Source organism: Aphidius gifuensis, linkage group LG3 (assembly GCF_014905175.1).
Source record: "Aphidius gifuensis isolate YNYX2018 linkage group LG3, ASM1490517v1, whole genome shotgun sequence".
Taxonomy (NCBI): Eukaryota; Metazoa; Arthropoda; class Insecta; order Hymenoptera; family Braconidae; genus Aphidius; species Aphidius gifuensis.
In genome coordinates this window covers 22,539,477-22,567,327 of record NC_057790.1, presented here as the reverse complement: position 1 = coordinate 22,567,327, position 27,851 = coordinate 22,539,477, and the positions used below count along the sequence as shown (strand labels likewise).

General features: G+C 26.3%; 3 protein-coding genes across 4 annotated transcripts; 2 read left to right on the top strand and 1 right to left on the bottom strand.

Annotated features, from left to right (window-relative positions):
• Positions 1-8,001: 8,001 nt before the first annotated feature.
• On the bottom strand, positions 8,002-9,927 carry LOC122852933 (cysteine-rich with EGF-like domain protein 2). The gene is made up of 4 exons (XM_044153068.1): positions 9,492-9,927; positions 8,754-9,417; positions 8,559-8,654; positions 8,002-8,278 (listed from the first exon to the last, which is right to left on the bottom strand). The coding sequence occupies exons 1-4, from the start codon at positions 9,648-9,650 to the stop codon at positions 8,052-8,054; spliced, it is 1,146 nt and encodes a 381-aa protein (XP_044009003.1). The 5' UTR covers positions 9,651-9,927; the 3' UTR covers positions 8,002-8,051.
• Positions 9,928-10,090: 163 nt separating this feature from the next.
• On the top strand, positions 10,091-16,708 carry LOC122852932 (coatomer subunit alpha). Its single transcript, XM_044153067.1, has 3 exons — positions 10,091-10,609; positions 12,622-13,843; positions 13,926-16,708. Exons 1-3 carry the CDS (start codon positions 10,530-10,532, stop codon positions 16,293-16,295), a joined length of 3,672 nt encoding a protein of 1,223 aa, XP_044009002.1. The 5' UTR covers positions 10,091-10,529; the 3' UTR covers positions 16,296-16,708.
• A 425-nt stretch (positions 16,709-17,133) lies between these two features.
• On the top strand, positions 17,134-26,202 carry LOC122852930 (host cell factor). Of its 2 annotated transcripts, none has more exons than XM_044153066.1 (5): positions 17,134-18,676; positions 19,355-20,062; positions 20,152-20,297; positions 20,401-24,343; positions 24,427-26,202. In XM_044153066.1, exons 1-5 carry the CDS (start codon positions 18,517-18,519, stop codon positions 24,546-24,548), a joined length of 5,079 nt encoding a protein of 1,692 aa, XP_044009001.1. In that variant the 5' UTR covers positions 17,134-18,516; the 3' UTR covers positions 24,549-26,202. The 2 variants fall into 2 exon arrangements, with proteins under 2 accessions (XP_044009001.1, XP_044008999.1); XM_044153064.1 differs by having other exon boundaries at positions 20,152-20,303.
• Positions 26,203-27,851: the final 1,649 nt, after the last annotated feature.

Below are 27,851 nucleotides of genomic sequence, written 5' to 3'. Positions count from 1 at the left end.
TAAATTATTAATTTTTTTAAATAATTTATTTTATTATTGTGACTATTGGAAAATCGATTAGTCTGACATTTTCCAGTTTCAAATAATTTAAAATAATCAATTTTAAGTTTATTAAAATTTCATTTTACCTTCATTATTTATTCAATGATTTTATATCTTTGAGATATTTTCAATAATTATATTGCTTCGTTATTCAATCACATGAACATTAAATTTATGAAATTATAATTTATTTATGTACATACGGATATGAATTTTATTTGAATATAATTTTTTAATGTTATTTTTAAAAATTTTAATTATATAGACAAATGAATGAATTATTATTCTTTAGATATATATGTATTTTTTTTTGATTAACCAGCTTGTCATGTGCATGTACCATATACTCGTCGTCAAAAGAAAATTTAATGACCTTTTCACTTAATTTTTTTTTTCAGTAAAAAAGTATTAACAATTATTTTTATAAATACATAAATTAAATAAAAAAAATCCAACAATAAAATATGAATTTAAATATTGTTTTATTTATAAAATAAATAATCTATTATGATTGGTAAATATATATTTGTTTTATTAAAATTATGGTTTTGTCAGTCATTGTGATGTATTGTAAATAATAATTATTAAAGACCACACCTTCTCTCATCATCACTGGTTTGACCGACATTGTATGCGCGCATATATATGGGAGGTAAAAGGAGATACTTATTATGGTCCAGTCGAATTCGTCGACAAATAATCGATATGGTCCATGCAAAGAATAAAGAATAAATATATATAAAGCCTATTTTGATCCCCAACCAATGGGCTGTCTCTTTCACAGTTTGTCCAGGCAACAGGACTAGCCCTTATTCAACCCTCCTCCGTTTTTATATTTTTTTATTTCTCCCCTGTCTCGTCTCTCAATATATACCCTTCACGAATAAACATATATATATCTATTATTCACATGGAATAATTTTTGTATATGTGTGTGATCATTGAGATTTTCTAAATGCCCATTTTTAGGGCATCCTTTTAACGTCAAAATGGCGGATTATATAATCATTAATCCAAAAATAATTAGCTTTAATTTAATTTTTGTATAGTAAAATATAATTGTTATACATTTTTTTTTTTTTTTTTTCGAATAAATTTATTTACCGTGATGTATATAAATTGTTGAACTAATTTTCTTTTGCAAGTGAATTTATTTTTGCTCTATTTTATTTTTTTTTTTGAGCATCCTTATTCTTGGAATGAAAAATAATTCAGGAAATTGTCTAGAGCAGTTTGTTGATGTTATTTCTTGAAAAAAAAATATATATATATTTTACAGCTGAGGATTAGATGTGTTAGGATATATATACCTATGTAAACTTGAAGCATAAAATTGTTATGAAAAATAGAATATAAAAATATTTATACTAATGATTGCGATTGTTAAAATTATATTTGTATTTTGACGATTTTCAAAGAAATATTTACGGAAGAGATTTTTTTTATTCGTTGCTCTTGATGTATCAATAAAAACTTTACGGTGTTTAAGTTAATAAATGTAAAATATATTTAAAAATAAAAAGTAATAGAAAAAATGGTAAATTCAAGTTAACCACGAATGGAGAAAATAACTGTTACAATATTTTTCTTTTATTTTCATAGATTTGCAATTATATATATATATACAGTTTAAAATAATTCTTGACTTTCAAACATTCCTTTAAAATCAATGATCCATAATTTTTTAACAACAAACATTTTATAGTTTAGATTTTTTTTTAATTAACAAAATAATATTTAAAAAAAAATATAATCATAATCTTAAATATATATCTTACCAGAAGCAACCACCAATAAAATTTAAAAAATTAATTAAAAAAACCATTCAAGGTATACCAAAATAACGAAAAAGATTATAAAGAAAATTAAAAAATAAAAAATTAATCATTTAAAAAAATATTAGATACGAGTTTAAAGTTTAAATGAGTTTTTGTAAATTGGAACTAATAGATTCATGATGAATCACAAAAGCCCGGAAGCTAATTTTCTATCATCCCTTACTATCATTAATTTTTTATATATTTTTATTCTTTAAATTTTTTCATAATCATCGTTTTTTTTTTTATGAAATTTTTCAATTCATTGATTTCTAAACACCTTGAAAAATTATTGTGCATCACTATATAACGTTTACTTAAACCGTCACTAATATATTTTTATTTTTTTAACTTAATTTTTTTGTAAACTCACGCAAACACTATAATTTTTTTTTTCTAAATATTTTTTTTTCTATAAAATCATTCATTTATCTTGCACCGTTATATAACATTTTGAGTTTTTTTTTTTTCTAATTTTTTTAAAGAACACAACTGCCTTCGAAGAATGACGATGACACGTAGTTGCGGATAGGGTGCAAATCATACATATGAACCCCTAAAAAAATTTAAAATATAAAAAAAAAAAAATCTACCAGTTACCCCCTTTTCTTTTTTTTTTTTTTCCCCTCTTGAGAACTAGCTTGAAGCTCAATACACCCTGCTGCAACTCACCCGTTTTTTATTTTATATATATATTTCTTTACTCTCCCTTTCTCTCTTTACGTTATCCGTTTTTTTATTTTATTTTTTTTTACCCCTACAAGCCTTGGGTATTGAAAATGATAAACGCAAAATTTGATGTATACTGCAGCTATTACACAAAAATACAGATGGAATTAATGAGTCGATAAAAATTTAGCGTGACATTTAAAATTACATTTAACAAATGTAACATTGTGTTAGAAAAAATAGCAAATTTTATAAATCGAATTTTTAGACATCTGTCGAATTAAAATACCAACTTGAATATTTTTTTTTTTTCATATATATATGGCTTGACTCTTGAGTCTAATAATATATTTTGAATTTTTTAAAAAACAAGACAATAAAATACATAAATATCTTGATAAATAAAATCGATTTTTATACACTGTGGTGAATCGTCTCGTGAAGATCATAAATTCACGCTGGCATGGATCATCGATTTTGTTTGATCTGCTTGAGCAAGCAGATAGCAAAATCACCATACCAGTTAAATAAGCCCATAAAGAGAGTAAATCATACACTCTATCAGAATTCACATAATTCAGATAATGAAGATGATGATGAAGAAAATAATAGAAAAAAATAGCAAAACAAAATTTTATTGATAAAATCACACAGAAGAATGATTTTTCAGTGTAAATATATCATAAAATTATAAAGCAAATCACACATTCATTCAAAGAGTCACTTGTCTTACAGGTTTTTTATTTAATCTTCAATAAAATTTACCTGGACAACCATTTTTCTATGCAGATATTATTTTCTTCTTTTTTTTCTAATTGTAATTGATATAATTGTAATTTTTTTTACACTACGTTGTTCTATGTATCCAACGTCATCTTGAAAATCCAACAACTCTAGATCTATCCTATTTTAAAATACTCTTAAAACTTAACAGTCATATTTTTTTTACCCACAATTTGTGTCATACCGTTAAGAAACAATGAAAGGTTAAAATCTATGCTCCACTAGTTGTTTACAAAAAAATAAACTATAAAAATAATATAAGATGAAATGATTACAAAAAAATAAGGTAAAAAAAAAAATAGATGTATATAATAATTGCAGGTCATTGGACCTGATGTATATCGATTTCAAGAAAGCATAAAAATATTTCCGGTCTTTGCTTCTGATCTCTCTTGAAATAAGTAAAAAAAAAAAATTGATAGAAATAAAAAAAAAGTACTTCGGTTAAGTTTGTTTTATACTTTTTTAAAAAAATTTTTAAAGTAAAAATAAAGAGAAAAAAAAAAATACATACCTTAAAAAATAAAAAAATATTATTTTAAATATAAAAATTAAAATATAATTTTACATCACAGAATATTGAATGTATATTTCAACACTGTAATCCATCACATGAACCACTCGAATTACATTTGCAATAATGTATGAATTTCAAATGAATTTATTAAATTTAATTCACATTTTAAATTGAAAATATACTCGATCAAAATTTAAATTAAAAATATCATTTATATAGAATATAAATGTTATAAATATTACAACAAAGATTTCTATGAATTTTATTTAAATATAAAAAAAATAATAATATACAACAAGAATATTTGTTAATTAAAAAAATGTTTTAGTTTAAATAAAATGGGCACGTGTCCTTTTCGTGTAACACACTGACGCACGACTGAATGATGTACAAGTAAATATATGATTCGTGTATTACGTTAACATATTATTATTATTAAAAACAACCCTTCAAGCAATCGGGGCAGGGGGTAATAGTTTTATCTTTATCACACTCATGTAATATAAAGATTTTTTATATTTTTTTATTCTCACACATTGACGTATTTTTTAGTGTAAAATTATTGGGGGTAAAAGGGAGTATTGTAGAGTGAGTTAGAATTGTTGGGGTAAAGTTTTAGAATCCAAAGAAAATATAATATAAAAATAAAAAAGGAAGGGTGAACAGCCTCGCGCGTGGTCTAGGTCCAGGTGACGCGAGTAAAGCTTCTGGGGTGAATAAAAAAAAGGAGAAAAATATAGGGGGTTAATGTCGCATCTCTTATTTTTTTATTTTATTTTATTTTTTATCACAATGAGGGTTTGAAAAAATTTTAATTTAATATTATAGACAAAAATTAAAATTATATAATTGTGTTTTTTTTTTTTTTTTTTTTTTTTTTAACAAATTATATTTCAATTTTTGAGCATTTATTTATTTTTAGTACAATTTTACGGATATTTATATTTGATGAATATAAAGTTTTTGAAATTTAAATCAATAATTCAGTGACAGTAATTTATCAAAAAGTTATTTAATTTGTATTTTTTTTTATTTTCAATGATACAAAAATAAATAGACAGACATATAAAAATTAAAAAAAACTTTACTAAAGAGAAAATTCATAATAAAAATCAAATATATATATAAAATATTTTTAAAAAGTTAATTTGATGCAATAAAAAAATTTGACATAGATAGACGTATATGAAAATGTGAAAAAAAAAATATCAAATAAAATAAAAACCTGTATTTTGAAGTTTCATTAAACTTAATTAACTTAAATTCATAAAATTTATGAAAAAAAAAAGAAAAAAAGATTTATTATTCAATTGAATATAGTTGATGAGTAAAATTTTGAGATACATGTTTTTTATTAAATTATAATTTTTGATATGACTGTCTTAATTAATCATTGTAGAATGAGAAAATAAAATAAGTGTATTAAATCGAGGGGTTAATGACCCGGGGTTATAATGTTTTTATTAAAAATGATAATAAGAGATAGATAATAGTAGTCAATCAAAATTATATGTCTATAGTTTAAAAAAAAATGAAATTTTACTAATGCTTGTCGGAAGTCTGGAGTCAGATCTTGGTAAATAATAAAAGGCCCCATCACTGTCTGCCAAATATGGTAGAATTGTCACTGTATGCTTATATAAATCAACCCTCGAATATATGCATTTGTCTGTCGTCTCACACGATATCAATAACTTGAACCCTTTCACTTAAATATATATATATATCAATTTACAAATTTTTTATTTTATCCTCATCTTGGCTAATGCACTTTATCTATTTAAAAAAATATAAAAACAGTTTTTTTTTTTTTAATTTAAAATTGTTGTTTTATTTACTATTGTTCGATTGGAAGATTTTATATATTTTTTTATTTTTTCTTTTGAATTTTTTATTATTTAATCTATTATCAATACGTTTTGGCAATTAATGCCATTATTAATTCTCGTGACCTTTCAATTGTTCTATCAATTTGACTGAGGACAAGAACGGATGCAACGACATTGTACAGGGGTCGATCGAGAACAAGGGGATGAATGAAAAATTTAGAACCATTTGGCAAACTGACATTACTAAAAAAAACAACATCAACGATCAATTGTAATATTTATATGGTTAAAGTATTCGATAATATTTTAATGATAATATAAAATACTCAACAAATTTTGACAATTGATTTTATGTTGGTTTATTATTTTATAAAAAATTTTTAATTTTATAATAATAAAAATTCTGATAATTAAAAATATGAATTTTTTTTTCAGAATTTTATTTTTAATTATAATTAAATTAGTAATAGTAATATTATTATTTTTTTTTTTTCAATTTAATTTCTACTGAATGAATAATAAAATATTTACTCGTTAAAAATTTTGAATAAACAAAAGTGAATAAAGCTTGATAAAAAAAATAAATTTTATTTAAAAAAAAAAATAAATATACTTTTATTTTTATATAGCTGAAAATTAAAATTCAATAAATATATTTTAATTAATTTAAATATTATATTTTAAAATCTACAGATAATATTAAAATAAGAAAAAAAAAATTCATATATTTATATAAATATATATTTAAATATTTCAGATTGAAATATAAATGCATAATATGTTAACTGAATGATTAAGTTCTTCAGTGATTTTAGCTGGTATAGTTGACACTTCATTTTATATTCAATTCTACGGATATGCCACATGAAATGGATATATCCAAATTCGCGTCAGTCAGTCTGCCGAAACATTCAGGAAATTCAACTCCATTCCCTTATTCATCCACCACCCACAAATAATTTCACCCTGATCAAAAATACACATGACACCATCAACTCCACATATACACACTAAATACTTAACTAATTTACTATGAAAATTTTCCACAATCAAATATCATAACGTACAAAATATTATTAACACCAAAGAGCTCTTCCATGTCCTTTCAAATTCAAATTATTCATATCAAAAATAGCCACTTAATTATATCAAATTTTTATTCATTTATCATTTTAAAATTCATATATTTATATGAAAATAAAACTGACACTTTTTTATTGACAAAATTCAAAGAAAAAAAAAATCATAAAATTGTAGATATTGATTGCCAGGTAATCATATATATATAGTTTTTTTTTCTCAATACATGTAAGAAAAAAACCGTTATAAAATTCAATCTGAGGGGTAAAATTTCACGCCCCCTGTTTTTTTTTTTTCTATTTCAAATTCTTATTATGATTGTTATTTAGTTTATATATTTTTTATTTTTTTTTTATCCATTGATTGGCCCCCGTCGCGGTGCCAAGAGCTGCCTAATATTAACCCCATTTTTATCCGAAAAAATAGTCTTTACAAAAATGCAGGCAAATGCACAGAGGTATGAGGGGGTTAAAAAAACACATGAATTCATTGAGGGGTTGAAAATAATAAAAAATAAAAACTACCGGCTGCAAAACGTCTTTTTACTTATTTTTCTATTTTATATATATTTTTTTGTCTCCCTCATTTTATTTCGCATGATTTTGTTGAAAATAAAATTCAAAAATATTTCATTGATGATTATATATACCCTATCTGATGAAAAATATATATATCGATGTATAAAAATAGAAGTATTTTTTTTTTTTTAGTGAGAACCGTGACAAAAGTGTTCTTTTGGTTTTTTAGATATATATGTTATTTTTTTTATCCCTAAAATTCGACAGTTCTCAAAACCTTAGCTAATAAAAAATATAAAAAAAAAAGAGGAAATAAAGGAATAAAAAAAAAGGGGAAAAATTGTATGAGGGGATGAATGAGACATTGTGAGTTAGGCAGACGATCACTAATGCACTGAAGGGCTTAAAATATATCGTATAGCTTTTATATTTTTATCGTATTTATTTTAAAAATTATTTATACAATTTTTTTTTTTTTTTTTTCTCTTATATAATATATTTAAAAATTTGGAATATTTTTTTTTATTTTCATTATTATTTAAATATTATATAACAGGTGTAAAAGAAATTACGAAAAAAAAAAAAAAAAAAAAGTATTAATTATTTTTAATGTAAAAGTATTGCAAAAAAAAAATCATATAAAATTCGATTAATTTTATGAGTTTTAAGTGTTTGAACTTGATGATAAATGAGATAGTGTCTTTGGAACTTTGAACACTGATTGTTTAATAAATTAATTACATAAAAAAAAAAAAAAAAAATTATTTAAATTTTACTAGTACTGTATGGTCTGAATTTATAATTCAGATGGTTGTAAAAGATCCAGATTTGGTGTTGCATTTTGTACATTACTAGTTGCCAAAATATATTCAGATACTGATATATAAAGTCCAACTAATAAGCCAATAGCACTTGCTGCATAAACATTACTTTGAAATATAATACAAGTTGCAATACAAAGACCAAAGTAAGTTCCATATCTTGCATAATTTTCATGTATCTTGCGTCCCAATATATCAGAATCTTAAATAACAAAAAAATAAATTATTACCTGTATTAATTAACTGATACAGTATATTTATTTTGTAAATCTCAGGTATGCATTTTTATATTTTTAATAAATTCATGTTATTATTAATCATGTGATTGTTAGTATTATTTAATAATTAATATGTTATTAACAACAAAAATTTGTTTCTTTTTTTTTTTATTAAAAATGCAAAACTACCTGAGCTTCACCTGGATTTCCTGGATCAATAATTGTAATATTACAATTCGGTTTTTTCAGTTTCAGTTGACTTACTTATACAAATATTTTCATTTTCATGATATCCATCAGCACATTTGTTGCACATGTCTGGACCATCACCAGTACATCCATCACAAGATTTGTCACAGCCTGTTTTGTTATTTAAAAAAAATAAAAGAAAAACAACAAATTAATACAAAAATATTTAGAAAATAAATTAACTATCTATGAAAATTAGTTGATGCTTACTTAGACAAGAATAATTTCCTTCATTATTAACACAAAATTCATTTCTTGTACATATATTTTTAGTCTCAAGACACTCATTAATATCAATACAATTATTTTCATCATTTAATTTCCATCCTTTGTTACAACCACCAAGACAATTTGATGATCCACCAGATGTACAACCATCAACACAAGCAGCATGACAGGCTGAACAAAGGAATTTATTTTCATCTTTGTAGGATTCGTAGAAACCTTTTGCACAGTCACTGCAAAATTTACCAAAATATCCTTTATCACAGTAACATTTTCCAGTACCTTTTCTTGAGCCAGAACCTTTACATTTACCATTATTATTACAAATTTTATCTGGATAACCAGGACAATTTTTACAATCAGGACCAAATTGTCCTTTCATACAACATACTTTGGCATTATCAACACAAAGATGATTGAAAAGATCTGGTCTTTCTTCTTCATTAATTATCCACCATTCTTCAATTTCTGATGAATATTCTGATGCTAAATGATGACATTTTTCACGTCCTTTCTTAACATCTCTACATAAATGATCATCTTGAATTTCTGTTAATCTAACTTCACTTGTTGAATATTTTAAATTTTTATCTTGTTCCCAAGCTGCATCACCACCATCAAATTTTTCTCTTTTTGTTTTTTCAATACCCTAAAAAAAATTATAAACCTTATTAATTAAAAATGCATAAAAGTATTGATTATTTTTTTTTTAACTTTATTTACCTTGTGAAAACTCTTGACAAGATTTCTGCAAACAGTACATGTTGATACTTCTTCACTATCAGCTTGTGGCTTTGGTGGTTCTAATGCTCCAGATTTATTAAATGATACAAATAAAATTAATGTTATTATTGTAATCACACTTTTATAAAATTCACGCATATTATTAATATTTATTTTTATAAAATAATTTAAATAATTTATTAATAATTAGTTGTTAATTTGAGGTTAGTTTGTTGACGTGTCGTTTAAGACAATATTAATAGGTGTTATCATTCAATATTAGTGTAAAATTAAACTGAATAGATTGTGATAAAAATTTTAAGTTTAATGGACTGTGTATGTGGAAGAAAATTATAAGTAGTTTGGCCCAACAAGATATTTATTTTTAATAATACTAAGTATTTACAATAGACCAGCTGACAGCTGACATCACCAATCACAAACAGAGTTTGCGTCAAATTATCCAATCCTATTGCACCGCGTAATTCTTTTTGACAATGTTTTTTTATTATTTATATTGTTGTTGTTTATCTTTTTTTTTTTTTATAAACAGTTAAAATCTTTTGAATTTTTAAATTTTATTTATATTTAAAAGTTAATCTGTCAAATAAATTTTTGTTTTCTTTAGAATTTCATTTAAAAATACAATTAAATTGTCTATTTTTTGAGATAAATTATTTAAAATTGTTTATAAAAATATATTTGTTGTTATTTAATTTATTTAAAAAAAATTATTTAAATAGGTTTTTAAAAAACTGGCGGGTTTTTAGTGTCGATAATAATTTATCTTGAATTGATAATACAGTTTTATAAAAGCGACAACATAAATGATGTGATAAAAATTTGTATCAAATTGTAAACGACATTGATACTTTCGCCATTTGTAATTTTCTCTCATATATAATCATCACAATTTACAAGTGACGTGTCTCTATCAACTCTATTGTAAAAGAAAAATCTTAAAAAAACTAAATAACAAATTGTGGACAGTGATGATTGTTTAATAATAATTAATTAATTAACTAACAAATTATCAAAATGTTGACTAAATTTGAGACTAAATCAGCAAGAGTCAAGGGTTTATCCTTTCATCCAAAAAGACCATGGATATTAGCAAGGTATGTGATGAAAAAAAAATTAATTTTAACATAAGCCACGTTTAATAATAATAATAGTTAATAACAAAAAATTAAATAATTATTTTTATTAATAATAATTATAAATTTATAAACAAACAATCTAATTGTTAAATAATAAATAATATACCTATTATTTTTTATTTTGTAAATTTAATAATTGATAATAATAATAAAAAAAATTTTACAATCTGTCAAATCAGCCGGTTGAAAAAAAAATTAAACAATATTAATTTGCTTTAAATAAATTTATCTTTATTAATTATTATAAAAAATTTACATTGTTTAATTGACTATATAAAAATTTAATTTTTATTCTTCAATTGATTCTTGCTCTTGTTGATTTTCTTTTGTCTCTTCTGTCGTTGATATTGTCTCTGTACTAATTTCAGTTACTTTTTCAGTTGAATCATCATCATCATCATCATCATCCTTAATTTCTTCTGTAACAGTTTCTTCATTTTTTTCACTTGATACTTCAATATCATCTGGTTTTATTGTTGTTATTGATGTTGTTGTTGTTGTCATTGGTGCTCCTGTTGTTGTCATATCATTTTTATCATCAATTTTTAATAAATTCAACAACTGTTTTTGATCTTCAGGTTTAGTCTTACCAAGTGTACAATCTGCTTTTATATCTAGATCATGAGTTGATGGTTTTTCTGTTGATTTTTCTTGTGGTCTTTCATAACCAGTATGAGGAAATGTCATTGGACTTTTATAATTATCTTGATTTATAATATAACGTCTTGGTGGATTAATATTTTGATATTGATAAACTTTTGATTCCAATAAACTTGGTGAATTATAATAGTGAAAAACAGGTGGTTGTACTGGTGGTACTGGTGGTTGTGATGCTGGTGGTACTACATATGCATTTCTATAAAAATATTGTGGCTGTTGATAATAATCATCAGCTTGTCTTAAATATTCATTTCCAAATCTTGTATTTAAATTATCACTTTCAATTCCATAGACATTTGTTCTTCCAAAATAATCAGTATGTTCATTTTCATTTGGATTTCTTGGATAAAAATATCCTCCATAATTTGTGTATGGTTCAGGCTGTTGTTGTTGTTGATAATAACTTGGATGATCTAATATCAATGGTGCTCCATATGAATTTCTATAAATTGGAAAATGTGCAACTGACATTTCCATTATTGTAAAAATCTAAAAATATACATGTATTTATAAATTAATGTTAATTATAATGAAATATATTATTATACTTACAAATAATAATATTAAAATTTGCTTCATGTTGATGATGAAGTTGGTAGTTATGCTTGTTTCTTTATGAATCATTTTGAGCTGTTGAAGGATCCGTTTATATGCATAAACCGAGGCCACTAAATTAGACATTATTCATTCCCCCACTTAAATTTTAAATAACGTTAAGAGTATGTTAAACGACCCAAATCTCCTATTAAAAAAAAAAATAAATACTGCCTGAGGGACCTTACACATCGATCTGTCATTCCGTTATTTCCGAATAATAATGCCCACGTTTATTAAACCGCTAACCACTACAACTGGTTTTACTTATTTACGCTATGATTCTTCATAATTTTATTATTTTTTTTTATCTTATTCTTCTTGTATATACTCATTATATTTTTACTCGTCAAATATTTATCCCGAAATTCTAAGTATATACTAATATCCGGGATCAATAACCCAAGAAAAAAAAAGCCCTGCATGGTCATCATTTAAAAAAATTAAATTAAATTCATTCATTTCGTAATCAAATAAAAAAAAAACATTACTGATCAATTTTAAATTTACAAATCAACTGATCCAATCATTTAAAAGAACAAAAAAATTAACATGAACACTCTTGCGCGTATAGACAAAACTTGTTCAAGTTACTTTCGAATATCCTTCAATCAGATTTAAATTTAAATATAAAAAACAAAAACTAATAATCATATAAATTGATATTATGCAATATTCAAAAAGTAAAAAAAAATTATGTTTATTTATATTTACAGTTTGCACAATGGTGTTATTCAGCTTTGGGATTATCGTATGTGTACATTACTGGAAAAATTTGATGAACATGATGGTCCAGTACGTGGTATTTGTTTTCATAATCAACAGCCATTATTTGTATCTGGTGGTGATGATTATAAAATAAAAGTATGGAATTATAAACAACGTAGATGTATATTTACTCTACTTGGACATTTGGATTATATTAGAACAACAGTATTTCATCATGAATATCCATGGATATTAAGTGCATCTGATGATCAAACAATACGTATATGGAATTGGCAAAGTCGTACATGTATATGTGTACTAACTGGACATAATCATTATGTTATGTGTGCACAATTTCATTTAACAGAAGATTTAATTGTATCAGCATCATTAGATCAAACAGTACGTGTATGGGATATATCTGGTTTACGTAAAAAAAATGTTGCACCAGGACCAGGTGGTCTTGAGGATCATTTAAAAAATCCAGGTACAACTGATTTATTTGGTCAACCAGATGCTGTTGTTAAACATGTACTTGAAGGACATGATCGTGGTGTTAATTGGGCAAGTTTTAATCCAAATTTACCATTAATTGTATCTGGTGCTGATGATCGTCAAATTAAAATGTGGCGAATGAATGATTTAAAAGCATGGGAAGTTGATACATGTAGAGGACATTATAATAATGTATCATGTGTATTATTTCATCCAAGACAAGATCTTATATTATCAAATTCAGAGGATAAAAGTATACGTGTATGGGATATGGCTAAAAGAGGATGTCTTCAAACATTTAGAAGAGAACATGAAAGATTTTGGGTTATGGCTGCTCATCCAACATTAAATTTATTTGCTGCTGGTCATGATTCAGGAATGAGTATATTTAAACTTGAAAGAGAACGTCCAGCATATGCTGTACATGGAAATGTATTGTATTATGTTAAAGAAAGATTTTTACGTAAATTAGATTTTACAACATCAAAAGATACAGCTGTTATGCAATTAAGAGGTGGTGGAAAAACACCAGCATACAGTATGTCATATAATGAAGCTGAAAATTCAGTATTAATATGTACAAGACCACCAACAAATATTGATAATAGTACATATGATCTTTATATGATACCAAAAGATGATAATACAACTGATCCAGATACAAAAAGAGCATCTGGTTTAACAGCTATTTGGATTGCAAGAAATAGATTTGCTGTTCTTGATCGTGGTTATACAGTAAGTTACAGTTTTATTTTTATTTTTATCTTATTGTTGTTAATATTTATTATATAAATTGTTTTTTATTTTATTTTTTCAGCTTATCCTTAAAAGTTTTAAAAATGAAGTTGTTAAAAAAGTACCAATTCCAACTTGTGATGAAATTTTCTTTGCTGGAAGTGGAATGTTATTATTACGTGATCCTGAACAAGTTATATTATTTGATGTTCAACAAAAACGTCAACTTGCTGAAGTTAAAATGTCAAAATGTCGTTATGTTGTATGGTCAAATAATATGACACATGTTGCATTATTATCAAAGCATACTGTTAATATTTGTAATAAAAAATTAGAATCAATATGTTCAATATCAGAAAATACAAGAGTTAAATCAGGTGCATGGGATGATTCTGGTGTATTTATTTATACAACAAGTAATCATATTAAATATGCAATAACAAGTGGTGATCATGGTATTATTAGAACTCTTGATTTACCAATTTATGTTACTAAAGTTAAAGGAACACAAGTTTATTGTCTTGATCGTGAATGTAAACCAAGAATATTACGTATTGATCCAACAGAATATAAATTTAAATTGGCATTAATTAATCGTAAATATGAAGAAGTATTACATATGGTTAGAACAGCAAATCTTGTTGGTCAATCAATTATTGCATATTTACAACAAAAAGGATATCCAGAAGTTGCATTACATTTTGTTAAAGATGAAAAAACACGTTTTGGCTTGGCACTTGAATGTGGTAATATTGAAGTTGCACTTGAAGCTGCAAGAACATTAGATCAAAAAACATGCTGGGAATCATTAGCACAAGCAGCATTACTTCAAGGTAATCATCAAGTTGTTGAAATGTGTTATCAACGTACAAAAAATTTTGAAAAACTTGCATTTCTTTATTTAATAACTGGTAATCTTGATAAATTACGTAAAATGACAAGAATTGCTGAAGTTAGAAAAGATGTATCTGGACAATATCAAGGAAGTTTACTTCTTGGTGATATTTATGAACGTGCTAAAATTCTCAAAGATTCTGGACAAAATTCATTAGCTGCAGTGACTAAAAAAATACATGGTATTGCAAATGAAGAAGATGAAATTCAAGCAAATTTAATTGGTGATGAATTTAAGGATCTTGAAAATGGTGCAATTTATTTACGTCCACCAGTACCAGTACAACAAGCTGAAAATAATTGGCCATTATTAACAGTATCAAAAGGTTTCTTTGAGGGTGCAATGATGTCAAGAGGAAAAAGTCAAGTTGCAGCAGCACTTGCTGCTGTAGAAAATGATGATGATACTGGTGTTGTTGACGGTTGGGGTGATGATGATGAACTTGGAATGGATGATGATGATGAGGATAATGAGACACGCAAAACTGGTGATAAAGCTAGTGCTGGTGATGGTGATGAAAATGGTGCAGGATGGGAAGTTGAAGATGTTGATTTACCACCAGAACTTGAAACAACTGCATCATCAAATGATAATGGTTATTTTGTTGCACCAACAAAAGGCATACCACCATCACAACATTGGGTAACTAATTCACAATTGCCAGTTGATCATATTGCTGCTGGTTCATTTGATAGTGCATTCCGTTTGTTACATGATCAAGTTGGTGTTACGGAATTTTCAAATTATCAAACATTATTTATGACAACATTTGCAAGATCTAAAACAAGTTATTCAGCATTTCCAAGTACACCATCATTGTGTGGTTATCCATTAAGAAATTGGAAAGATGCAACACCAAAAAGTGCTTTACCATCTGTTGATCTTCAATTGAGTGAACTTGTACAAAGGCTTCAAGTTTGTTATCAGCTAACAACTGGTGGTAAATTTCCAGAAGCTATTGAAAAATTACAAGCAATATTATTAAGTGTTCCATTACTTGTTGTTGATACTAGACAAGATATTGCTGAAGCACAACAATTAATACAAATATGTAGAGAATATATATTGGGATTAAAAATGGAAACTGAAAGAAAAAATGCACCAAAAACAACATTAAATGAACAAAAAAGAGTATGTGAAATGGCTGCATATTTTACACATTGTAATCTTCAACCAGTACATCAAATATTAACATTAAGAACAGCAGTTAATATGTTTTATAAACTTCAAAATTTTAAAACAGCTGGTGCATTCGCACGTAGATTATTAGAACTTGGACCAAGACCAGAAGTTGCACTACAAGTACGTAAAATACTTCAAGCATGTGATAAAAATCCAGTTGATGAACATCAATTACTTTATGATGAACATAATCCATTTACACTTTGTGCTAAAACATATACACCAATTTATCGTGGTAAACCACAAATTGAATGTCCACTTTGTGGTGCTAGTTATCAGCCACAATTTAAAGATACTATTTGCAATGTTTGTGATGTCGCACAAGTGGGAAAAGAGTGCATTGGTCTCAGAATAAGTCCACTACAATTCCGATAAACATAATTCCTTTTTCTATTAATAATTATTTCAATATAATTTTTCTTTTTTTTTTCATTTTCATTACATTATATCTTCTAAAATTATGACTAGATAAAAAAAAAAAAAAAAAAACTTATACAGAATTTAAATTTACTTTTAAATACTACTAAATACTTTGCAACAATTTTGTATTATTAATTATTTGTTAATTTATATACAATATTACAGTAAATATATGATCTATTGTTTTCTTTTTCTTTTTTTTTTTTTTTTTGAATGCAAAATATATAATAAATAAATAAAATTTACATTACTATGTTTTACTGTAAGAAATATAAAAATTATACATTCTTAATTGAAGTCATTGTTGAATCATTAACGGATAAATATAGTAAGTATGTATTTCCGGGAAAAAAAATTTGCCACGAATACGATGATGATAATAATGATAATATTTTATTTATGAAAATAAATGCAGAAAGCAGAACGTTGCTTAATAATTATCTACAGCTTATTTTTGAACTCATTACGCGGCATTTTCATTAGCTCTCTTTGTTCGTTGTACAATCATAAATTGCAATTACAAGTAAAATGAAAATCCCTAGTACTTGACAATTTCAATTGGTAGCAATGTGAATTTTCTTTTATCATTATAATTTGCGCAATGGACGATTATTATTATTGTGTTTAGACCGCTTGACTCTGCCGTCAAATTGCCGAAATTTTCATTCATATTTCTATTAATAATATAAAATATATTTCGAAAATTTTCAGTGGTTTTAAATTATAAAATAAATTTTACTTTTTAAATTTCAAAATTATATTTTAATAAAAAAAAAATATATACATGTAATGTTTATAAAGAAGTAGGCGCGTAAATAAAAATCATGTAAAATATAATTTTCGTTTATTGTTTGATAATAACTGTTGATTATATTTTTCATCAATTTGAAAAAAAAAAAAACAATAGTGTAAAATAAACGAGTGACGTAAAGAGAGAGAGAGTATTATTGTATATATAACCTCAAAAGGTGATACGCATTTTGATGGTCAAAGCATCGAAATCAAAAGCGGTGGTGATGATAAATAAAAAAAACATATTACGAATTGTGCAACGTTAAAAAAAACAATTATTTTTATCACCCAAACCCGGCTAGAACGACGAGAGAGACGTTTCATCTTCTAATTTCTATTGGTTAATATAAGGCAGCAAGTCTACCAACAGGTCTACCCCATTTAAAAAAAACTGAAATTCCCCAAAAATAGCCGTTATCCTAGTCAATTATAAAAGAGAGACACCCGAATCAAGTCCAAAGTCACGGAGTAACGAAACAATCTTATTCCGTTTGTCGAGAAAACACGAACGCGCGGATTTTTTTCACTCGAATAAGGAAAAAAAAAATTAAAAAAAAAACAACAATAATAATTTGCAAATACAAGTTGGTACATTTATCATAAATTATATTAAACAATAATTAATAATATCGCGTTCACAGCGAGGTGCAATTAATTTCATTACAGCACTTTGAAATTCTAGTTGAAAAAAAAAAAAAAAAAAAAAGAAAAAAGGTTGAAAAAAAAAAAAAATAACGAAAAAAAAATAAAGCAATATACGAGTGATGAGAGAAAAACGCCGGGAAGGTTAGTTTTTATCAAATTTTGTATGTGTGTGTGTATATATGAGGTACACCAAGCACACCAAGCAACAGCAGCGGCGACAAGCATAGTTGTAGCGGCTTATCTAGATGATGTATTCAATGTTCATTGTGGTGAAAAAAAAAAAAAAAAGTGTCAACTCTTGTAGAGGTCTCTAAGGAGAGTTTTTATTTTTTTTTTTTTTTTTTACAATAGTATTAGTGTGTGTTGTTGTATTAAACAATCAAGAAACTTTCGAATCTTGGGATAGGCGAATACTCGTGGGTGCATCCTCAAGGCAAAATTCACGAAAGATAAATAAATAAAAAAATAAATATACAAAATATAAAATAATATTTATAAATATTAGTGTATAAAAGATTAATTTAAAAGTAGACTAATTTAACAAGTGATATTGTGTATAAGTTTATCAATAAGTGATATTATTTTTTTTTTGGTGAGTTTATCATATTGTCTTGATCTAGATAACTCATTTTGCAAATAAAAAAATAAGGTTAATGATTAAAATACAGTTGAGCCAATGATGCTCACTGGTTAATAAATAATATTGTTTTAAAAAATGATGTGATCAAGGAACATTATCATGGCAGCACCCATGTTAAAGTGGAAAAAACTCACAAATCCAACCGGACCCCAGCCAAGGCCTCGACATGGTCATCGGGCGGTTGCTATCAAAGACCTCATGGTCGTATTTGGCGGTGGCAATGAGGGCATTGTAGATGAACTTCATGTATATAATACAGGTAAACATATACAATATAATCATCAAATTTAATATTTATTTATTAATAAATATAAACAAAATGAAAATATATTAAAATTTTTCATATGATTGTGTATTAAATCGTGCGTCCTATCATCAAGTCCCCGCCGTTCTGTTCCCGCGATTCAATATGGCGGCGTGCGTTGACACGACATTGGCCGGCCGGAGCACAAACAAAATCAACTATTTTTTATCTATAATTAATCATGAAAAAGCATATTTATAATCATGTATTTTGCATTATTTTATTGTCATTAATATTATATATTTATTCATATTTCAATTATCATTATTAAAATATATAGTTTATCTGACATTTTTGCTGTTTATACGCAAGGGAGCGGCCATTACTGTGCTTTTCCCCCACTATATTATATTGTCAGGCGGCTATTATAATTATTTTTTTCTCCATGATGATGATATTCCACGTTTGCCACTTCTCTATATTTATCCTTGTTTTTCTTGTTTTTCTCTTTGCTCTTCACACCCCCTATTTACCATCCTTGTACTTTTCTCTCTTGAATAAATTGTACAATGGCCAACTTCAAGTTGATGCACTCGCATGCGCTGTGATATTATTGTTCAACCGCGCAATTTTATGTTTTTTATGTTTTTAAAAATGATGATGATGATGATGATTTTTGTTTTTCTAATTTAGCAACAAATCAATGGTTTGTACCATCAACAAAAGGTGATATACCACCAGGTTGTGCAGCATATGGTTTTGTTGTTGAAGGAACAAGAATACTTGTATTTGGTGGTATGGTAGAATATGGTAAATATTCAAATGAATTATATGAATTACAAGCAAGTAGATGGGAATGGAAAAGATTAAAACCAAAACCATCTAAAAATAATCAAATACCATGTCCACGTCTTGGACATAGTTTTACATTAATTGGTAATAAAATATTTTTATTTGGTGGTCTTGCAAATGATAGTGATGATCCTAAAAATAATATACCAAGATATTTAAATGATTTATATACACTTGAATTATTACCAAATGGACAAACTGCATGGGAAATGCCACAAACATTTGGACCACAACCACCACCACGTGAATCACATACTGGTGTTGCATATAAAGATAAAAAAACTGGTAAATCATGTCTTGTTATTTATGGTGGTATGAGCGGTTGTAGATTAGGTGATTTATGGTTTTTGGATGTTGATACAATGACATGGAATAAACCAACTGTACTTGGACCAACACCATTACCACGTTCATTACATACAGCAACACTTATTGGACATCGTATGTATGTATTTGGTGGTTGGGTGCCACTTGTTATTGATGATGTTAAAGTTGCAACACATGAAAAAGAATGGAAATGTACGAGTACATTGGCATGTCTCAATTTAGGTATATATTTGTATATTTAATTTTCTTTTTTTTTCACATATTTAATTCAATTTTATATTAAATATTAAATATTATTATTATTATTGCAGAAACACTTACTTGGGAACAACTTAGTGTTGATACACATGAAGAAAATGTACCACGTGCTAGAGCAGGTCATTGTGCGGTAGGAATACAAAGTCGACTTTACGTTTGGTCAGGACGTGATGGTTATCGTAAAGCATGGAACAACCAGGTTAGGGTTAGTTTTGTTACCCGAATTTTTTTTTAATTTTAAAAACAAACACTTATCTTTGTTTTTTTGTTTGTTTTTTTCCTATAATTAATTATTATAATAGGTTTGCTGTAAAGATTTGTGGTTCCTTGAAGTTAGTAAACCACCACCACCATCACGTGTACAATTGGTACGTGCATCAACAAATTCATTAGAAGTCAGTTGGGCAGCAACACCATCAGCGCAATATTATATATTGCAAATACAAAAATATGATATACCACCTGGATCAGCTGCTGCTGGGCAATCATTGACAACTCCAATTGGCACATCAGCAATACCATTAACCCAACCAGCAGCATTGCCACCACCACCACCCCAACCAACACCAACACCCACACCTACAACAACAGCAGCAGCATTACCATTACAGCCAACAACTCAATCACCAGCTGTAAAAGTTTCAGCAGCTGTTACTACACCAATTGCTGCAGTAACACCAATTGCTTCTGTAACACCAATTGTTCCAATTGCTACTGTAACTCCAACCCCACCAACAATACCTGTTACAACACAACCATTAACAACTGTTGCTCAAATATCAACACCGACAATAACACAAATACGTGCAACAATGCCACAAAGTCCAGCAAGAGTACAAGCAACAATACAAGCACAATCACAATCACCAAGACCAATATCAAGTCCAACAATAGTTAAATCAGCAAGTCCAATGACACCACGTCTTGGTGCTGGTAATATTATTAGAGTACGTTCACCAATTGTCAATACTGCTGCAACAACATCTGCTGTTGTTGCAACACCTGATAATATACAAACAACATCATCATCACCATCAACAGCAGCAGTAGCAGCAGCAACAACAACCCCAATACCAACAACACAAGTTGTAACGAGTCAATCACCAACTGCAATGTCTGGTATTGCAGCATTAGCCGCAGCAGCTGCAGCAACACCAAAAATAAGTATGAATAATGTTATAACAACAAATGTTTTACCACAACAAACAATGACAAATACAACAGTACGTATGAAAACAGTACAACCTGGACAACAAATACGTTTTGCTGCACCAGGCTCAACAGTATTACGTGCAATATCACCACAACAAAGTAAACAAATAATATTACAAAAACCAGGACAAAATATAAGTGGACAACAAATATTACATGTTTTAAAACCTGGACAAAATATGGTAGCAATGCCAAAAATGAGTATAATACCTGGTAAAAGTGTACAAGGTCCTGGTGGTAAAACAATTAATCAAGGACAAACAATATTACGCCTTGTTAATCCAAATTCAGTTGGTGGTTCAAAAATATTAACAATGAAAAGTTCAAATTTAGTTACAATGAGTAAAGCACAAGGTTTAGCTGGTAAACAAACAATAATGTTAACAAAACAAGGTGGTAATGGTGGTTTAGTTGGTAAAGGTGGTCAATTTATTGTTGTTACAACTGGTTCTGGTTTACGTACTGTACAAGCTGTTACAACATCACCAGCTGGTCAAAGTAGTGGTGCATTAACAACACCAGTTAATGTATTAACTGGAGCAAATCATATTACAAATCAACAAGGTTTAAAAATGATTGTTGTATCATCTGGTGCAGCTGGTGGTATTACTGGTAAACCAATAACAATAACTGGACATGGTGGTATGACAAAAACAGTTACAATATCAACAAAAGGTAGTCAAGGTACAATATTTTCACCAAAAACTCAACTAGGTACACCTGGTAAACCATTAACATTACAAATGGCTGGTGGTCTTAGTAAAACATTAACATTAATGCAATCAACTGGTTCAATTGTAACAGCAAATAGTGGTGAACAAATTGATACAAGTAAAATAATGTTTGTACCACAAAAACAACCAACAGCATCACTTGCAACAACATCTGATGGACCAGCAACAACTGATGCAGCACTTGCTGCACTTGCTGCTGAAGCTGGATTAACAGAACCATTACAAGAAAATCCAGGTATTAATTTTATGGAAACTGATGATAGTAATGCTGCTAATAATGATAATAATAAAACTGATGATAGTTGTAATGGTAATGAGGCACAAAGTGCAGCAGCATTAGTATCACAATTAAGTGGTGATCCAATGCAAGTTGATGGTGATGTTAATTTTGTCATACCACAAGTTGATGGTCTTGGTGATTTATTCTCAGATGATGATAATGATAATAATGACGATGTTGATACAAATATAAATCAATCACAAGCAACAACTGATAATGATAACAATGAATCTGATATACAACCAACAGTTGAATCAACACAATCAAATATTGATGATGATAATGACCATGATAATAATCAAGAATCTGAAGCAAATAATGATACTTCAATTGGTGATGATGCTGCTCTTATTGAAGAAGCTTTACGAAAAAATGATGATAATGATACTATTGAAAATACATCAGAAAATTTACAAGATAATAATGATGAATCTGAAATAGCACCTAATGATTTACCAGTTGAACCAAGTGAATCTAATCTTACATCAGAAAGTGATATGCAAATTGTAAGTAATGCACCGTCAGAAGGTGATTCATTTCCAACTGAACAATCTGAATTACAACAACAACAACAACCAACAAGTCAAGAATTATCTGAAATGTCATTTGAAGATGAAGCTGAACAAAAACACATAATAACTGATCAATTAGATACATCACAAGAAAAAGAAGATGAAGAAAAGTTACAACAACAACAGCAACAACAAGATCAAGAAAAAGAAAATGAAAAGGTAGATAATACAAATACAAATGAAAATGAAGAAAAAGAACAAGAACATGAACAAATTGAACCTGTTGTAAATAAACAATGTAAACAAGAACAAATAGATAATGATTTACAACAAATGAATGATGATGAAAATGATAAAATTGATAATATTGAAAGTGAGCTTGAAAAATTAAATGCTGAAACAACAAATGAGCCAGAAAAAAATCAAGATAATAATTTAATGATAAATAAAACTGAGGATGAGCCAATGTCAACAGATTCATCAAATGATAAAATAACACCACCAACTCTTCAATCAACTCCACCACAAGTACCACAAGTACCACAAGAACCACAAGTACGACAAATAAAATTAGAACCAATATCAGAACCAATGGATGAAGATACAGAAGGAAATAAACAGCCTGAAACTGTAACAAATGGTAATTCAACAACAAAAGAAAATGAAGAACAACTTCAGCCAAAAATAAATCAAATAAATACAATACCAATGACTGCACCAGTAAAAATTGAAGCTTCACAAGAATCCAATAATAAAGAACAGTTATCAAAAGTTGAAAAACAAAATGAAACAAGAGTTACTGGTAGTGGTGATTCAACTGCACTTTCAACACTTGCAACAGCTGCACTTGGTTCAGTTGAACATGCAATAAAATCAACAAATAAAATTGTTATTAATGAAGAAGATAAAAAAGATGCAAATTGGTTTGATGTTGGTATATGTAAAGGAGTAACATGTACTGTACAACATTATTATTTACCTGGTGATCAACCAATTGATTTAAATTTACCAATTGCTGAAATATACAAAGGTAGATCAAAATTACCACTTGAATCTGGTGTTGCATATAAATTTAGAGTTGCAGCAGTTAATAGCTGTGGAATAAGTGCTTGGAGTGATGTATCAGCATTTAAAACTTGTTTACCTGGTTATCCTGGTGCACCAAGTGCTATTAAAATATCAAAATCATCAGATGGTGCACAATTATCATGGGAACCACCACCAAGTAATCTTGGACCAATATTAGAATATTCAGTATATCTTGCTGTACGTAATGCAAGTTCTGTATCAAATAGTGCAGGTGGTGAACCAACAACAGTATCAACAACACCAACACAATTGGCATTTATACGTGTTTATTGTGGACCAACAAATGCATGCTGTGTTCCAAATATTTCATTGAGTGCAGCACATATGGATACAACATCAAAACCAGCAATTATATTTAGAATAGCTGCAAGAAATGATAAAGGATATGGACCTGCCACTCAAGTCAGGTGGTTACAAGGTAAATACAAATTAATCCTTCATATTATTAATTATTTAAAACATGAAAATTAATTAATTTTATTTACATTTAATTATTTATAGATCCTACAACTGCAGTTAAAAATAATCCACAAGTCAAAAGATCAGTTACGGATAATCGTTCACCCGGATATTCACCAATTAAAAAAATTAAACAAGAAGCATCAGGTGACAATGTTTCGTGAGCTAATTTCACTAAATTAATTTTATCTAAATATTCAAAAATATTTTCACTACCACCTTTCTCCCTTGTGCTCATAAAAGAAACAAAAAAAATTATCAAATATTTAATATAAATGCTTTTTTTTTTTTTTTTTTCCCATCCCCTAGATAAACAATTATCCCAACATCTTTTTTTTTTTTCTTTTTTTTTTTTCAATCCTACAACAAATCCTACAACAAAAACGTTTCAATTTGAAGATTTTAATTTTCATTTTTTAATGCACATGTTGACATTATTGTCTATGAATTTAAATCATAATGATATTTTGTTTAAAAAAGACAATATCACATTGAAATATACTTGATTCGCGAATGTGTTATAAATATTTAATGTGTAATGCTATCAGTGGTTTAATTATATCAAAAAAAAATAAAAATAACAATTGAAATAATTAACATTATTAATCGAGGTACTCCAAGTGTTCGAATAAAATAATAAACAATTGATGAATATTGAAATTTCGTGTTTTATAAAAAATATTAATTTTTTTTTGTATATTTTCTTTTATTATTTATTTTTTTACAGGCAATTACAGTAAAAAATTCGAATAATTTTTATAAAATAAAAAAAAAGTCAGTAATTGATTCTGTGGGAATTTGTAAGTTTGCTTGAGTTCAAGGCAGAAGAAAAACACGAAGGTTATTTCCTTGTGAATTATTTATAAACTTGGTTAATACCAAGCTTTATGACTCGCGATCAATTGATAGGTGCTTGATTTAACCTTATATATAGAATTTTTTCTTTTATTGTCTTTAAAAAAAAATTAAACAAAATTCATTTACTATTAAACTTGATAAATTAAATTTACGATAAATTAAAATTTTTTAACAATCAGTTTAACAATTAAAACAGTGAAAATTTTTCTTTTTATTTATTCATCAATTTAAATTTCACATTAAATATTAAAATGTAAATTTTTGGCATTGATTATTTAACAAAAAAAAATCTTGACCATTATTTTTACATTGTATATTATAAAAATATGATAACAATCATTTAAAATATTTAAACAAATTTTGAATCACGTTATTTACATTAAACTTTGTAATTTTAATTGTACAAATTAATAATAAATATGAGTCATAAATTGATAAATATTTGACAATGTCAACACTCTACAATTTTGAAAAAAAATATGCAAAAAATATTATTATAAAATTTTCTACAGATCAGAGTTTTATAATAAATAAATAATAAAATAATATTAAACATAAATAAAACAACTGAGAATAAAATCAAATAATAATATTTGAAAATTTATGAAAATAATTATTTAAAATAAAATCACATTGCATGTTTTTGTTGGTCACAATTTTTATCACAAAAAAAACTAATAATCCTCGATGCAACGAACTTTTTATTATTTAAAAAAATAACAACAAGAACGAGCTTATAATTATCAACTGTCGAATGAAAATTTTTCTACAGGATTCATTGTTTTCTACGGATATTTATATAAAAATAAATTACTGAAAATAAAAAAAAATTCGTAGTATTTAATTCCAATGAATCCCGAAGGATGATTTAATGATTTTTCATTCGCAGAATGACAAATTAGCTTTGATAATGACCTATCTATCATACAACAAGAATGTGTACTTTATTTTTTTTTTTTTCAACACAAAAATACGTCGAATCACAACGTCCTTTCAAGTCGCTCGAATATTGTACATAAGTTTGAAAAAAAAAACAAATAAAAAGAATAAAAATACGAGAGATAATCGATAAAAATATTGATAATGACAAAATAATAATAATAATATAATTAAAATTATAAATGGTGATAGATTATTTTTATATATCTATCAAAATAATTTCTTTTTGTATAAAAATTGATATGAAATTGTGTGGATGGACGTGGAGGAATCGATATTTAAAATATATTATATAAAAAAAAAAATTGAAAGATAAAAACAAACAAAAATAGGGAAATAATAAGTATCTAAATAATAAAATAGTAATTATAAATTAAAAAAAAGCCTGCATTGTTTGGAAATCACAACAATGAAAAAAAAAAAAAAAACACAAATTGTATATCTGTGTTATTGTAATCTAATTAATTCAAGGCTATTGAATGAATAATGAAAACTAGTTAATTAAGATTTATAAAAAAACAAAAATAAAAAAATGTGTGTTAGTTTATGTGTTTGTTTGTGAAATGTTTGAATGAAATAAATTCAAATTGAAGTAAAAATTAAATTTTCAAAAAACAGTTTAATACAAAAAGAAACAAACTTGATAAAAAAAAAATTATTAATAATAAGAATGAATGTATGAAATAATTTCTTTTTTTTTTTTTCTTTCTTACAAATATTAAATTTATAATATATTTTATTTTTGTTTAAAACGTAGACAGGATTATTAAATGAAAAATAACTTAGACTAAGTGAAAATTTAAAAAACAGTAATTTTTCTATAACTAATAATTTTTATTTCTTTTCTTGTTTGATTTTCAGTTTTCGGTTTATTTTTTAATTTTTAAATCAAATAATAAACAAATTAAAGAAAAAAAAAAGAAAATTAATTTCTTTTTCTTTTGAAATAATTAAACAAAAATAAAATAAAATTTATGAATTTGTTTTAGAAAAATATTAAGTATCCTTTTTATTGATTTTTAAAAAAATCTATGATAATTTTTAAGTAAAGAAAAAGAAAAGTAAAAAAAATGTAAAGTGGAAAATATTGATCACGTGAAAATATGGATAACAAAGGTAATGGTTATTAAAAAAAAAAAATGTAAATTTAAGAGAAATTTAATTTAAAATGTGACAATTATTATTTTCACTTTATTCACAAACAAAATAGATAAAAAAAAAAAATGATTTTTCTTCGATGGTACAGTCTTAAGTATAAATAAGCATAAAAAAAAAAAATATATATAATAAAGATAAAAAAAATAAATGTCAAAATTTTCCATGTTTCATTGATTGATTCATTTATTTTTTATTTTTTGTTTCAGAAATAGTTGTGTTTGTTTTGCTTATTTTTTATCAGTTGAATATGGTAAAAACGAGATTACTGATGGCAACATTGATTCGTTATTATAGTACATGAGTTGAACTGTTACATTTTATTTTAAAACATCTCATCGCTATGTGTAACATGATGTTGTTTCATCTACGTGATTGTAATAATTTATTAGCTATTTTTATTAACTTCAAATTATTCATTTTCATCATTTATTTTGTACATTTAAAAGCACTATTAAATCCACAGGGAATTGTTGAAACTTGATTTTAAAAAATATTAAATAATCAACAGGAAG